General features: G+C 36.0%; 1 protein-coding gene across 1 annotated transcript in view; it reads left to right on the forward strand.

Annotated features, from left to right (window-relative positions):
* Positions 1 to 13868, forward strand: part of LOC133329056 (E3 ubiquitin-protein ligase Ufd4) — a 28631-nt gene extending 14763 nt beyond the window's left edge. The window contains exons 5-7 of the mRNA XM_061537554.1: positions 5198 to 9957; positions 10026 to 11032; positions 13553 to 13868. Of these exons, the coding sequence (XP_061393538.1) occupies positions 5198 to 9957; positions 10026 to 11032; positions 13553 to 13835 (6050 nt within the window). The 3' untranslated portion in view covers positions 13836 to 13868. The remainder of the gene's footprint in view (positions 1 to 5197; positions 9958 to 10025; positions 11033 to 13552) is intronic.
* The last annotated feature ends 1571 nt before the right edge of the window (positions 13869 to 15439 follow it).

Below are 15439 nucleotides of genomic sequence, written 5' to 3' on the forward strand. Positions count from 1 at the left end.
TTAACCGGCAGGCGAATTCATGCCTAATAGTACGTTTACATTTAACCGGATTTTGTTAACCCAGTGGGTTTAAATTGTCAATTCCTTTGCATATATGTCAAATAAATCCTCATAAAGTAGGTTAACCCGGTAAAAAAGTTCCAAAAAAGTTCTTCTCTTGCTGTCAACTTTTTAATCGTGAAACACAAAGCAGAACAGGATATAAATTCCAAATATCTTTCAAAAAAGCGTATTGATAAGATTGTGCACGAATATTTTGTTTTGAATAAAAATATTTTTTGTTCATTTATTCTTGCAAACAATAAATTTGACAGTCAATGAAGACTTTGAATTCGCCTCCTTGTTAACCTTATGAATAAACCTTGCTCAGTATACAAGTGCCATTTCATTTACTGAACTTTTAAGTTATCTAACAACAGTGTTGCCAATTTAGCACTTTTAGTGCTAGATTTAGCACTTTTTGAACTCGTTTAGCACCAAAAAAATTGGTCTAGCACCTAGCACTTTTTTTAGCATTTTTAATTTCTTAGGATTTTTTTTTACAAAATTTTGGTTTCAATGCAAAAAATCCCGTTTTTCGATTTGATGTTGAATTCGCTATGTTTCACGCGATGAATTTGATTTTCCAATGCTATCCAGCACTATGATATTGTCAGACTATGATATTGTCTGTTGGTAGACTGTTTATTTGGGAAAAAAACCAAATTAAGTTGTACATTTTATGAGAGCGATGTAAAAATAATGAACATGAATTATGTTGGAACTTTCTGAAAACAAGTTTTTTATTCAGCGGGAATCCCGAATGCCAAGTTATAACCACTTTAGATTACCGAAAAGGCGAGCACACCCATTTATATTGGGATTGTGCCAGAATAAGGACCAAAATAGAAAAATTCCGGCAAACATATTTTTTTATATTAAAGTCGCTGTTGGGAATGAGATTATGAACCCTTAAAAGTACACAAATGGGACGAAAATTGATAATCTTCATACGCAATGTGAAATTACAGTTATTTACCTTAATCAAATTTGGGCATTATTAGTATTTATATTTTAGTAGGAAGATTTCAAACCCCATCAAACGACGTCCCCAAAATGTCGAATAAAGGGAGGGTACTGTGGGGGCTACCCCTAAATATGGACCCATATTAATAATTTTTCATAAGGAGATTTACTCAACATAATTTATACAATCAAATTAAAACCAATGTAATTGATGAGGGCTACCCTTAAAAGTAGCCCAATATTGATAAGTTCTAGTAAGAAGACTATATAACCAGGTAGAACACAATATACAAATATAGAACAATTTAGGTTGAACACGTGAAAAAGCGTTAAGTTCGGCTGGGCCGAACTTTAGATACCCTCCACCATAGATATACTGACAGGTACTATAAATAAAAATATAGGGAACATACCAAAAAGTGTACCTATACCGACATTTGATAACTATTTTAATATAAACAATTGAAAAAAGCGTTAAGTTCGGCCGGGCCGGTTATATGGGGACTACTCCTAAAAAGGGTGAATATTAATAATTTTCGGTGGGGAGATTCGTAACCATATACGACTACAAAATACCAAATTTCAGCGAATTCGGTTGAAAAACGAGCTCAAGAACCTCAAAATATCGAAAATTGGGAGTACCCTTATATGGGGGCTATCCGAAAATATGGACCCCTATTTTTAATTTTTAATGGAGATATTTGCTACCCAATAAGAACTCAATGTACCAAATTGTCCTCAGATGGACAGACGGACATGGCTATATCGTCATAGAATTAACCGGTGATCAAGAATATATATACTTTATATTTAATTGTTAAATATTAACAATTTTGTTTCAGAAATTTTTAGCACTTTTTTCTGGCACTTTTTTAAATTATTTAGCACTTTCTAGCATTCTTTTTAACAAAATCTAGCATTTTTACTCAACAAAGTTTTGGCAACACTGTCTAACAACTTTTAGTAATAATTTGTACAAATTGTTACAAATTATTGGGTTACCAAACAAACCTATTATTACACATTATAAATTAATTAAATTACAATATGGCAACACGAATCATTTTTCAGCATTTCTACAGCTTCCGTTTTTTGCTCTTCCCTGTTCATACAGAATAAGGGGAACGAGCGAAAGTGAAAAATGTTCGCTTGTTAAATCATTCCCTTTGCGAATATCCACAAAAAAGCTGTATATGATTCAACATTGACACAAAAGTCGACATTTTTAAAGAAGATAAAAAATGTGCATTTAGAGCAGACAAGCAATCGCAGAAAATTAGGGCACGACACCAAATAATAATAACACTGTGCTACAAAATAACAAAAAAGTTTTTTTTAGGGGTTCTATTGTACCAATTCTGTTTAGTTGGAGTCCCTGGATCACGAAAATACCTTTGGTTTTTCTGGGTCACTTCGAAAATGAATTTTATAACGGTAAATATAGAGAAAAACGTGGTTTCATGGATTTTCCATTTGAAACTTGAATAACTTGTTTACTTTATAACGGATTTATATTATTATTTTTTTTCTTTCGAAGAGTACAATTTTTCCTTTAAAACAAGATATATATTTGGTAAATCGGTTGAGGATTGGCTGAGTTACAGCGGTTGAAATGTGAAAAAAAAATACGCATAAAGTGACAAAATTTATTTTTCTTCGGACTGTACGATGAAATTATGATATCAAGCCATATACGTTTTATTATATTACGAGGAAGAAAATTAAATTAGCTTTCGAAAATGTTAAAAATCAAAAAAATCGGTTAAAAAATTGATTACTTATACACATTTTTGTATTGATTCTATGCATATTCTCTGAAGGAAATATGGGTCTGTATCATTTCCTGTTACAAACCGTTATGTTTGTAACAGGCAAAAGGAAACGAGATAGACCCATAAAATAATATAAATCCGTTATAAAGTAAATAAGTTATTCAAGTTTCAAATGGAAAATCCATGAAACCACGTTTTTCTCTATATTTACCGTTATAAAATTAATTTTCGAAGTGACCCAGAAAAACCAAAGGTATTTTCGTGGTCCAGGGACTCCAACTAAACAGAATTGCTACATTAGAACCCCTGAAAAATTTTCGTGTCGTACAGTGTAATATAGTTAGCTGAGATATACGTTTTCAAAGTAAAAACCCATCATGTTGTTGGTGCGTATGTACAAACTTCAAACGTTTTTTTTCTCTCTCTCCAATCTACATTTTTGTATGTATGTTTTTGTAGGATTATTATTCACATGAAAATCATGTCCTCTTTTTATATAAATTTCATCGGAATTATGGCGAAAAGATGTTTATATTGTTTTGCTACATAGAAATTTTAATTTTGACATTTCACTGCTTTTGAAATGCATTTTTTTATTTCGCTTCGCTTATGGCTTTATTCGTTTGTAACAAAAAAATCGAAAGTCTCAAATGAAAAAAAATGTTTTTTTTAGTTTTCAAAACAACGCCCGTCTTTGCATCATATCATTGCTTCTGACACATATACCCTGAAATTTTGGTTGGATTTGTGTTGACAGAAAACTTTTTAATGAATGCTATGGGACTATGGCTCCATCTCGTTTCCTTTTGCCTGTTACAAACATAACGGTTTGTAACAGGAAATGATACAGACCCATATTTCCTTTACAGAATATGCATAGAATCAATACAAAAATGTGTATAAGTCATCCATTTTTTAACCGATTTTTTTGATTTTTAACATTTTCGAAAGCTAATTTAATTTTCTTCCTCGTAATATAATAAAACTTATATGGCTTGATATCATAATTTCATCGTACAGTCCGAAGAAAAATAAATTTTGTCACTTTATGCGTATTTTTTCACATTTCAACCGCTGTAACTCAGCCAATCCTCAAACGATTTACCAAATATATATCTTGTTTGAAAGGAAAAATTGTACTCTTCGAAAGAAAAAAAAAAGAATAATATAAATCCGTTATAAAGTAAATAAGTTATTCAAGTTTCAAATGGAAAATCCAGGAAACCACGTTTTTCTCTATATTTACCGTTATAAAATTCATTTTCGAAGTGACCCAGAAAAACCAAACGTATTTTCGTGGTCCAGGGACTCCAACTAAACAGAATTGGTACATTAGAACCCCTGAAAAATTTTCGTGTCGCACAGTGTAATATAGTTAGCTGAGATATACGTTTTCAAAGTAAAAACCCATCATGTTGTTTGTGCGTATGTACAAACTTCAAACGTTTTTTTTCTCTCTCACTCTCCAATCTACATTTTTGTAGGATTATTATTCACATGAAAATCATGTCCTTAATTGGGAAACACTCTTCTTATATAAATTTCATCGGAATTATGGCGAAAAGCTATTTATTTTGTTTTGCTACATAGAAATTTTAATTTTGACATTTCACTGCTTTTGAAATGCATTTTTTTATTTCGCTTCGCTTATGGCTTTATTCGTTTGTAACAAAAAAAAAAATCAAAAATCTCAAATGAAAAAAAAATGTTTTTTTTAGTTTTCAAAACAACGCCCGTCCTTGCATCATATCATTGCTTCTGACACATATACCCTGAAATTTTGGTTGGATTTGTGTTGACAGAAGACTTTAATGAATGCTACTAATTTTATGAAATTCATTCGAATGACCTATATTCAAATTGTCATTGAAATTACATGAGAAGTCGAAAAGAATTTTCACTAAAAATATGTAGTGGAATACATCACGATTACAATCAATAAGCAATAAAATATGTACCTGCAAAGTCTCAAATTAAATAACGAATTAATTTCTATGAAAAAACGTCATTTTGTTCAAAGGTTATGTAGATATCGTGGATATTATAAGGTATTATTTTTTTCCGTCTTGTGTTTATACGATTTAAATAAAGAAACAACTTAAATTGTTTCACAAAAAAAAAAAAAAAAACTATTTCCAAGAGGATTTTCCTTTATTAGTAGGCAAAAGTTCAATAATTTTGGAAAAAAAATGGAAAAAGTCATTACCCTAATGTTCCTACTTATAATAGATGTATATGTGCTTTTACCTCGGGTTGCAATTAAAATCGATATATTAAATTCAGCCGTTATGCGTTTTCAGTTTCCACCAATTGTAACATTAGTTGCCATATTCAATTTGCACTCTATATCAAAAATATGCATCGACTTTTTGTCGACGACAGTAAATTCGAAAATAAAGTTCCGCTTTCATTTATTTCAGAAAATCGGGGAGAATTTTTGGAAAAACTTCTACGTGCCCGATCTGCAGTACGCCCGGGTACCCCTTCTCAGCCGATTCTGCCAACAGTGAGTGTCTTGCGGCTAGTGGTTGGTAATTGGGTGTTACAGTCACAGAAACAAAACCAACTACAAATCCACAATACAGAAGGTCATCAGGTGACAATATTGCAAGATGATTTGCCCGGTTTCATTTTTGAAAGTAATAGGGGTACCAAGCACACATTCACAGCAGAAACGACATTGGGTCCCGACTTTGCCACCGGTTGGTCCACTAACAAGAAGAAGAAAATTAAGACTAAAACGGAAATTCAGAAGACACAGGTGAAGAACATGGCTCGTGACATTTATAACAAATACTTCAAGGCTGCTCAGGCTGTGCCCCGTGGAGCTGTGGCCAAGTTGACAAACATTGTGAAACGAATTGAATTGGCCCTGGAGGAACAAAGAATACCAGGACAAAGCAGTTGGCAGGATAAATTGCGTGACGCGCTCAATGAATTGTCGCAACTACTGCAAGAGGATGGAGTTGTTAGTGCTTATGAGATGCACTCGTCCGGTCTAGTTCAGGCGTTAGTAGCAGTTCTTTCCAAAAATTATTGGGACAATGGTTTGTCTCGAAGTAAAATGAATAAAATGCAAAAGCAACGCGTCAGCATTTTCAAGCAATGCATCATCAATTGCAATGCCAAGGGCAGTAACACCGCGTCGATTTTAGTCCAGAAATTAGTAGCGGTTTTGGAGAGTACCGAAAAATTGCCTGTCTACTTGTACGACGCACCTGGTCCTGGCTATGGCCTGCAGATATTAACAAAACGTTTACGTTTCCGCTTGGAGAGAGCCGCATGCGAGACTACGCTTTTCGACCGCACTGGTCGAACCTTAAAAATGGAACCATTGGCCACTGTCGGTCAGCTGTCGAAATATTTGCTGAAAATGGTAGCTAAGCAGTGGTACGATATGGAGCGCAGCACTTTCCTTTATTTGAAGAAATTGAGAGAACACAAGCAGGGCATGGTCTTTAAACACCATTATGATTTTGACGAAGAAGGCCTCATTTATTATATCGGGTCCAATGGCAAAACATGCGAGTGGGTTAATCCTGCCCAGTACAACCTCGTACAAGTTACCAGCTCAGAGGGCAAAACATTACCTTATGGGAAACTAGAGGATATTCTCTCCCGCGATAGTATATCGGTGAATTGTCATACTAAGGATAACAAAAAGGCCTGGTTCGCAATAGACTTGGGAGTCTTCATAATACCAAATGCTTATACTTTGCGACATGCCAGGGGCTATGGACGATCTGCGTTGCGCAACTGGATGCTACAAGCTTCAAAAGATGGTGTCACTTGGACAACACTTGTTACTCATTCGGACGACAAGAGTCTTGTTGAACCTGGCAGCACCGCAACTTGGCCGATTGTTTGTGCTCCGGACGAGAATCAAGGTTTCCGTCATATACGCATACAGCAAAACGGTCGAAATGCCTCCGGGCAAACACATTACCTAAGTTTGAGTGGCTTTGAAATATATGGGCGTGTCGTCAGTGTCTGCGACGACATTGGTAAGGGATCCAAGGAAGCTGAAGCAAAGATTCGTCGTGAGCGTAGGCAAATTCGTGCCCAACTGAAACACATTACAACTGGAGCACGTGTGGTCCGAGGTGTAGATTGGCGTTGGGACGATCAGGACGGTGGCTGTGAGGGAACCGTAACTGGTGAAATACACAATGGCTGGATCGATGTTAAATGGGATCATGGTGTAAGAAACTCGTACCGCATGGGCGCTGAGGGCAAATATGATCTAAAACTAGCCAACAGTGATAACGTTTCAATGTTTGAAGGAGGCTCAACCATAACCCCAAATACTGCTGGCAATAGTTCTAAGAAGGGTATATCGCTAACGTCGAGGAAGTCAAGCTCCACACCTTCCCTACCAGAAGCTACAGAGATTAATCGCAATTCGGAAGGCCCACCAGATCAAGCTGCCTCTGCCGATAATTTGGCGTGGAAACAAACAGTAGAGGCCATAACCGAAGATGTGTTTTCATCTGTTAAATCTCAAATGCTGGCTGGAAGTTCTGGTACAGCTATTGCCACCGATGAAAATCAAAGTTTGCAAAACAAGAACGCATGTAGCGGTGCTTCAGGGGGTATAACATCTGGAACCGCGTCAACTCTACTCCGAGAACGCGATAATATAACTGATTTATCGGCCATTAACAATTCAATGCAAGCTATCAACGCCAATGTGGCTTCCGATCTTGCTACCATCACCGAAAACTTAGCTCTAAGCGATAATCCGCCAGGCATAGGTCTAGCCGCGATTACTAGCGCCCCGGCAGGTTTTAGCACATCAAACAGTGGTGGCAAGAATGCCTTGGCGGCTATATTCGGCACTAATTTCGGCACCGCATCGACAGCCGCGGGAACATCCACCTCGTCGTCCTCCACCTGTGAGGCTAATAATAAAATGAATGCCAATAATACGGCTGGTTCTTCTAGCGGTGGTGGTGGTGGCTTAAGTAAGGGCCTTCTGGTAAATTTGCGCTCCGGCTCATCAGCCAGTCAGCGAGTGTCGCAATTTTCGACTGAGGCACTTGAAATGATTGACAAAATGAGGGATGGCGTTGACATGTTGCGTAACAATACAAACAATATCCTTACATCGGATATTCTCTCTCTTCCTGGTTCTAATTTGCTAGCAGCTGCCTGTGTCAATAAATCATCCAGTTCTAGAACTGACAACGGCGAAAATATGAGCAACATCAGTGTCGAATGTCCCCAGAATACAACAACAAATACGTCAAGCGATGTTTCCACGTCGATGGATAAGAACTGCAGCAGCGATTCTCAAGTAGAGAGTGGTGTTTATGCTGAACAACTTAATGCTGAGGGAAATCATCCCATCACAGTGGTCGATGTACAAGCCCCATCGGAAAGTGGCGGGAACAATGAAAATGTTGTTTCGGTTTCCGTATCAAATCAGATGAGTGTCAGTGTTCCGAATCTAACCACAACATCCACCTCGGAGACACAATCACAGTCGGAGACATCAACACATACCGGTTTATTGGAGACTTTTGCTGCAATGGCCCGTCGCCGCACTTCTCAGGGTACCAACTTACCAAATAACCAAATTATGAATACATCCAACAGCAATTCCAACGATCGTAATAATCAGAACACTGGCGGTGGCTCCAATTCATTCTTTCCACGAGGACCCAATTCAGTGACGAGCCTGGTTAAGTTGGCTCTATCATCTAATTTCCACTCAGGTCTATTGAGTACAGCTCAGAGTTACCCAAGTTTATCATCAAATAATGCGGCCAACACAGCTGGATCAAATGTAAGCTCCAGCACAGGCAACTCTTCGTCCGGGCAACAAGGCCAAACATCAATAAATCCAGCTCTCACTATGAGCCTTACATCAACATCCAGCGACAGTGAACAGGTTTCCTTGGAAGATTTTCTTGAAAGTTGTAGAGCACCGGCATTGCTTGGCGACATGGATGATGACGATGATATGGACGAGGACAACGATGACGAAGAAAACGAAGACGAATACGAGGAGGTGGGAAACACTTTATTACAAGTAATGGTCTCGCGGAATTTGTTGACGTTCATGGACGATGAAACTCTTGAGAATCGTTTAGCGGGTGTAACAAAACGCAAGTCATGGGACGACGAGTTTGTATTGAAGCGCCAGTTTTCTGCACTTATTCCGGCTTTTGATCCCAGACCTGGTCGCACCAATGTTAATCAGACATCGGAACTGGAGATACCAGCCCCTGGCACAAGCGCAGATTCGATGCGTTCACAAGATCAGGAAGCTCTTCAGCAACCTGTTTTGGCATTGTCTTTGCGTGGGCCTAGTATTGGTGGAATACCCGATGTAGAAATTGAGTTGGATAACAATGACTGGACCATATTTCGGGCTGTACAAGAGCTTCTACAAGCTTCTCAAATGAACAAAACGGACAAATTCCGAAAGGCTTGGGAACCTACCTACACTATTGTATATCGAGAAGTACAGCAACCGCAAACCGATGATGCAATGGATGCTGATGACGGCCCAAACACCCCAGTCGTATCATCGAAGAGTGGTGCATCGACATTGTCGCCGAACTCGCCCGTAAGAGGTGAATTCATCACATCGGAAAACGTTAATTGTACCGTCGAGGATGTACTGCAGCTTTTAAGCCAACTTAATACACTAAATCAACAGGGGGCAAACGAATATGCAAACAGTACTGTTATAGAATCCGGCACATACGGCAATGCCCATCTGCCGAATGAGATTTTCATGAGCAAGAAGATTACAAATAAACTACAACAACAAATTCAAGATCCTCTTGTTTTGTCGAGCAATTCGCTGCCGTCATGGTGCGAAGACCTAAATCAGTCATGTCCCTTCTTGTTTCCATTCGAGACTAGGCAACTGTACTTCAACTGTACTGCATTTGGAGCGTCGAGGAGTATCGTGTGCTTACAATCGCAGAGAGATGCTACGCTGGAGCGGCAACGCATGCCTGGTCTGAGCCCTCGGCGCGACGATCAGCATGAATTCCGGGTGGGTCGCCTGAAACACGAGCGTGTAAAAGTGCCTCGTGATGAGAATCTATTGGAATGGGCCATGCAAGTGATGAAAGTGCATTGCAATCGTAAATCTGTTTTGGAAGTTGGCTTTATGGGCGAAGAGGGAACTGGTCTAGGACCAACATTGGAGTTTTTCGCATTGGTAAGAAACTTACTCGTCATTTAAATGTTTGGGAACATGCACAATGTATGTATTTTTTCTTCATGTAGGTGGCATCTGAGTTACAACGGTCGGATCTTTGCATGTGGCTGTGTGACGACGAACAACCAATCCCTAATGACAGTGACAGCAAAGGCGACACCGAACTAAGCACATCCTCGGCAACATGCGTAAAAGATGGCACTAAGCCTATTGGATACTATGTAAATCGTCGAGAAAACGGTCTCTTTCCAGCACCCTTACCTCAAGATTCGGAGGTTTGTGAAAAAGCTTGCCGATATTTCTGGTTCTTAGGCGTCTTTATTGCTAAAGTATTGCAAGACATGCGCTTGGTAGATCTACCACTTTCGAACTCATTTCTCCAGCTGTTGTGTCACAATAAAATGCCTTCGGCTAGCTCAAATTCTCATGTTAGGCCGTCAACCGTCACAGACGACTTAATGGTCTCATCGATAATGTCTGAAGACTCGGAATTAGCTGACACATGTTCGAAATTGCTTGGCGCAACATACCACTCCGAGTCCAGATGGTATGACGGTATTTTGACTTACGAAAATCTTGCCGAAATTGATCCCATACGCTATGAGTTCATCAAGGAAATTCAAGATTTGTTGGCTCGAAAGCAAGCTATTGAATGCGATTTAAATATTTCGTCAGAACAACGTCAACTGGCCATTGCAGATTTGAAGTTACGAACTCGAAATGGCACCGAAGTTAAACTGGATGATATGGCATTAACATTTACTTATCTGCCGAGCTCATCAGTGTACGGATATGAGTATGTTGAATTGGTACCCAATGGTGTAGACATCGACGTAAACATAAATAACTTGGAAGAATATTGCGATTCATTGATTAATTTCTGTTTACAAGACGGCATTGCCAAACAAATGGACGCCTTCCATAGTGGATTTTGTGAAGTATTTCCTTTGAAGAAATTGGCCGCTTTTAGTCCGGCCGAAGCACGCATGATGATATGTGGTGAACAGCATCCAGAATGGACTAGGGAGGATCTCATAAACTATACTGAACCGAAATTGGGATATTCGAAGGATAGGTATGTGTATAAATACTATTGTAAACAATAAATATATTAATGACGGAAAGCCATAATGGGTTGGAATATTTTATAGAAAGTGGCAAGTAATAATATCATCTAGATTTTAAAAGCCAGCATCTTGTAGCTAAGCGACAGTGATGCTGTACATTCAGCACACAAATGTAGCGATAGCCTGAAATTGCTGCCACGGCAACTTTTGTTGCTGACCACTTGGAGGGCAGTGATAAACCTAAACAATGCACCAAAATTGAACCATATTCGTAGTGAAACTAAAATAGATCCTACAACAATGGCTTCACCCACATTGTCAATGAACGATAATCTTAAATAGATCGAATCGCGATTTTTAACGCCCTTAATACAAATACGGAATATTGCTTTTAGTTGGTGTTGCTATTCTTCTTTAAAGGCCAGTTGAAAATTTGTTTAGCATCTAATTTTTAGCAGCTTTATGACATCTATTAGATATGAATATTATATCTTAAAATGTAATTTGGATGTGATAAGAAATCCGATATTACTTGAATCTCTTTATACCCTCAGACTTCTAGGATGGGGGCATATAACACAAATGTTCTTTATTGACATCGTGAAATAAGGATGCTATTGGTCCATAGATTCTGGACAAAGTGGTCAAAATGTTGCTGGAAAGTAGAATGACGGTGCACTTTCATTTTATTTCCATATTATTTTCGCGGCACATAGTGGGAGGGGGATGGTATATATATATATATATATATACAGTGGTGGTCACAGAATTAAAACATTTACTGTGGTAAACATTTTTTGATCAACCCTCGATTCGTTTGAAGAATTCAGAACACTTCGATATACTGCAATTAAGAGAATTAATGCGAAAATAGAAAATTATTGCATGCATTTTTCCATAAATAACGGTTTTTATGAAAATACATCGATTTTGAAGTGGCCATATAATTAAAACATTGTGTGATTTTTTACTTTACTGCATTTTTTTTTTAAATATTTTTAAAAAATTCTCTTTAATTTAGTTAAATTATGTAAACCAAGCACTGATAGAATCATTTACAGATAAAAATATCTGAAAAAATCTGTAAAATCTATCAAAATTGCCAAAAGTTGGTACAGTACACCTAACATTCAGAAAACACCCTTATTATAGAAAATAAAGGTCTGAATGCACTAAAAATTGCTAGAATTAGAAAAAAACAATTAAAATTCTCAAAATGAATAAATATTTGAAATAAAAACTCGAAAAATGGTAATTAACCTAAAGGAACGATTCAATTTCAATAGCCTTTACTAAAGAAGGCCGGAATATTTTTGCAGTATGTGAGAAAATATCGACTGATATTGGTATTTATTATATTCAAATCGATTGTTCGAGTAGTGCAGAATATATTTCATCAAAAAATATATCAGTCACAACAGAACGAACAGAGATCAAGGCCTATGTTGACGAGTAAAGGTTTCTGGCACACAGCAGCATTTGTGATGTTCAACACAAGTTTTCAAATATTTGTCAAAGTGTAATTTTTTTCCTAATTTGTTACTAAAATAGATTAAGTGGAAGGTATTCTCTGCATAAAATATTATTTTGGAAAAATATTGTCATGTTTAATAGATTTTAAGGGTCAATAGTTGGCCATCAATCATGCTGCTGTGTGCCAGAAACCTTTACTCGTTAACATAGGCCTTGATCTCTGTTCGTTCTGTTGTGACTGATATATTTTTTGATGAAATATATTCTGCACTACTCGAACAATCGATTTGATATAATAAATACCAATATCAATCGATATTTTCTCACATACTGCAAAAATATTCCGGCCTTCTTTAGTAAAGGCTATTGAAATTGAATCGTTCCTTTAGGTTAATTCCCATTTTTTGAGTTTTTATTTCAAATATTTATTCATTTTGAGAATTTTAATTGTTTTTTACTATTTCTAGCAATTTTTAGTGCATTCGGACCTTTATTTTCTATAATAAGGGTGTTTTCTGAATGTTAGGTGTACTGTACCAACTTTTGGCAATTTTGATAGATTTTACAGATTTTTACAGATTTTTTCAGATATTTTCATCTGTAAATGATTCTATCAGTGCTCAGTTTACACAATTTAACTAAATTAAAGAGATTTTTTAAAAATATTTTCAAAAAATGCAGTAAAGTAAAAAATCACACAATGTTTTAATTATATCCACTTCAAAATCGATATATTTTCATATAAACAGTTATTTATGGAAAAATTGCATGCAATAATTTTCTATTTTCACACTAAATCTTTTAAGTGCAGTATATCAAAGTGTTCTGAATTAAAAAAATTTCAAAAATACCTCCAACGAATCGAGGGCTGATCACAAAATGTTTACCACAGTAAATGTTTTAATTCTGTGACCACCACTGTATATATATATATAAACAACAATCAATAATCAATAACAAATTATCGATTTCAATTATTATAATGATTTTATTTAGAAAGGTTTTCGAATTAAAACAATATATATTTCATATATTATATTATAATTTCATTGCAGTCCCGGATTTTTGCGATTCGTAAATGTGCTCATGAGCATGACTGGCCCTGAGCGAAAAGCTTTTCTTCAATTTACGACAGGTTGTAGCAGCCTCCCGCCAGGCGGCTTAGCTAATCTACATCCTCGGTTGACTGTCGTTCGAAAGGTCGATGCCGGAGAAGGCAGCTATCCCTCAGTTAATACCTGTGTCCACTACTTAAAACTACCTGATTATCAGACAGAAGAGATTATGAAGGAACGTCTACTAACCGCAACCAGAGAAAAGGGTTTCCATTTGAATTAATTCAATCCATTAATGTTATTTGTAAAGATTTTTTCGTGTTTCTTGAATTATGTTATTTCAGCTTTACTAAATTCTAATATGTTAATGATATTATTGATTGGTGGTTGGTTGGATGTATGGATGGATGAATGGGATGGAGTGTGTAAAATAGCAACAGCTAGTTAATGCATTTTTCGACACTTCATTATAACAGCCAAATCATATTCTATTTTATATTTATGTATGTAAATTCCTTACTGTTATAACCCATTATATATATTATCGAACTTTTTATTTATATTTGTCCTGTTTTTGATTTTGTGAGCATAATGAAGAGATTATTAGGAGAATCGCCAGTTAGAGGAAACCAAGAAGAAAGAGTTTTTAAAATTCTTTGTTCTCGCCTTTTAATGTTGTTTTTTTTTCATATTTGTTAAATGAAATATTTGTCCATTCGCAATTTGATTTGATTAGTTGTTATTTGATTTGGAGCATACTTCTATCTGGATATAATAATTATTGTAAGAATAACAATTCAAACTGAATTATCGTTAACTACAAACAAGGAAAAGTTTATTACTACCATTAATTACCGCCACCATTAGTAATTGATATAATGCTATAGATACATATATAAACAAAATATGCTGAGGTGAATTTTAAGCGTTTCTTATATTGATTACAATACGAATTAATGTAAATAATAATTAAAACTTAATTTATTATATATGAAGCTTCTTATATTAATTAAAAAGAAATCGATTCGATTACAAGCAAACTTATTATATATATGGGTCTAACTTTTTAATGAAAATACACTCTCACAGTACTCAAAAAGGGTCTAGGAATCCTATACTTCGTAGAAGAATTATGGAAGTAAATAATGTCACTTATTCCAGTAGGCACATTTCGTTAGCCTCCCTAATGTAGGAGAATTGATACCACCAACCGCGTATATCGATTTTTTGCGTTTGTTTGTTCTCCATAAATTGGGAAGATTTTATGGATTTGCTATTTTCCACGCAACTAATTTGTTGATTCATACGATGTGATAGGCACAATTTCCTTTGGTCAGTCAATTGGTTATTGTTGATTTTACGCCTAATCATCAGCCTTTCAAAATAAGTGTTTGTGAAAAATCTCGCATTGGTAAACCTTATATTTTTTATACAAAACGCATAATTTCTTAACTACTGCAAGAGCTTTGCTTATTTTGTCCTGATTATCACGATCATTATGTTATCCTATTTAATTACTTTAGTTTTTAAGATTATTTTCTAAGAGTTACAAGAACATATGTCGTAATAAATCTTATTAAAATATATCCATGGTGTTGTTATTTAGTTATTATATTATTATATATTATAATAAATGATGTTTACTACCACCCTTATTCTGGATGTCAATTCACGGAAATTTACTCGCTACTTTTCCTTCGACTTATTCTGAACAACAATTCACATTGAATTTTTTTCGCATCTCTTTCGCCATATTCTGAATGAAGAAAACTGAATGAGAAAGCGAAAAAAATCCGCTTTGGGGAAAATTAGTTATTCTGGATTACTGGATTATTTATTTATTTAAACTCTTACATGTACACAAAGCCTTTTTTGGCCAATTATGAA

This window comes from Musca vetustissima, unplaced genomic scaffold (assembly GCF_032173495.1).
Source record: "Musca vetustissima isolate MV318-11 ecotype Yass unplaced genomic scaffold, APGP_CSIRO_Mvet_v1 utg16045, whole genome shotgun sequence".
In the NCBI taxonomy this organism is placed as follows: domain Eukaryota; kingdom Metazoa; phylum Arthropoda; class Insecta; order Diptera; family Muscidae; genus Musca; species Musca vetustissima.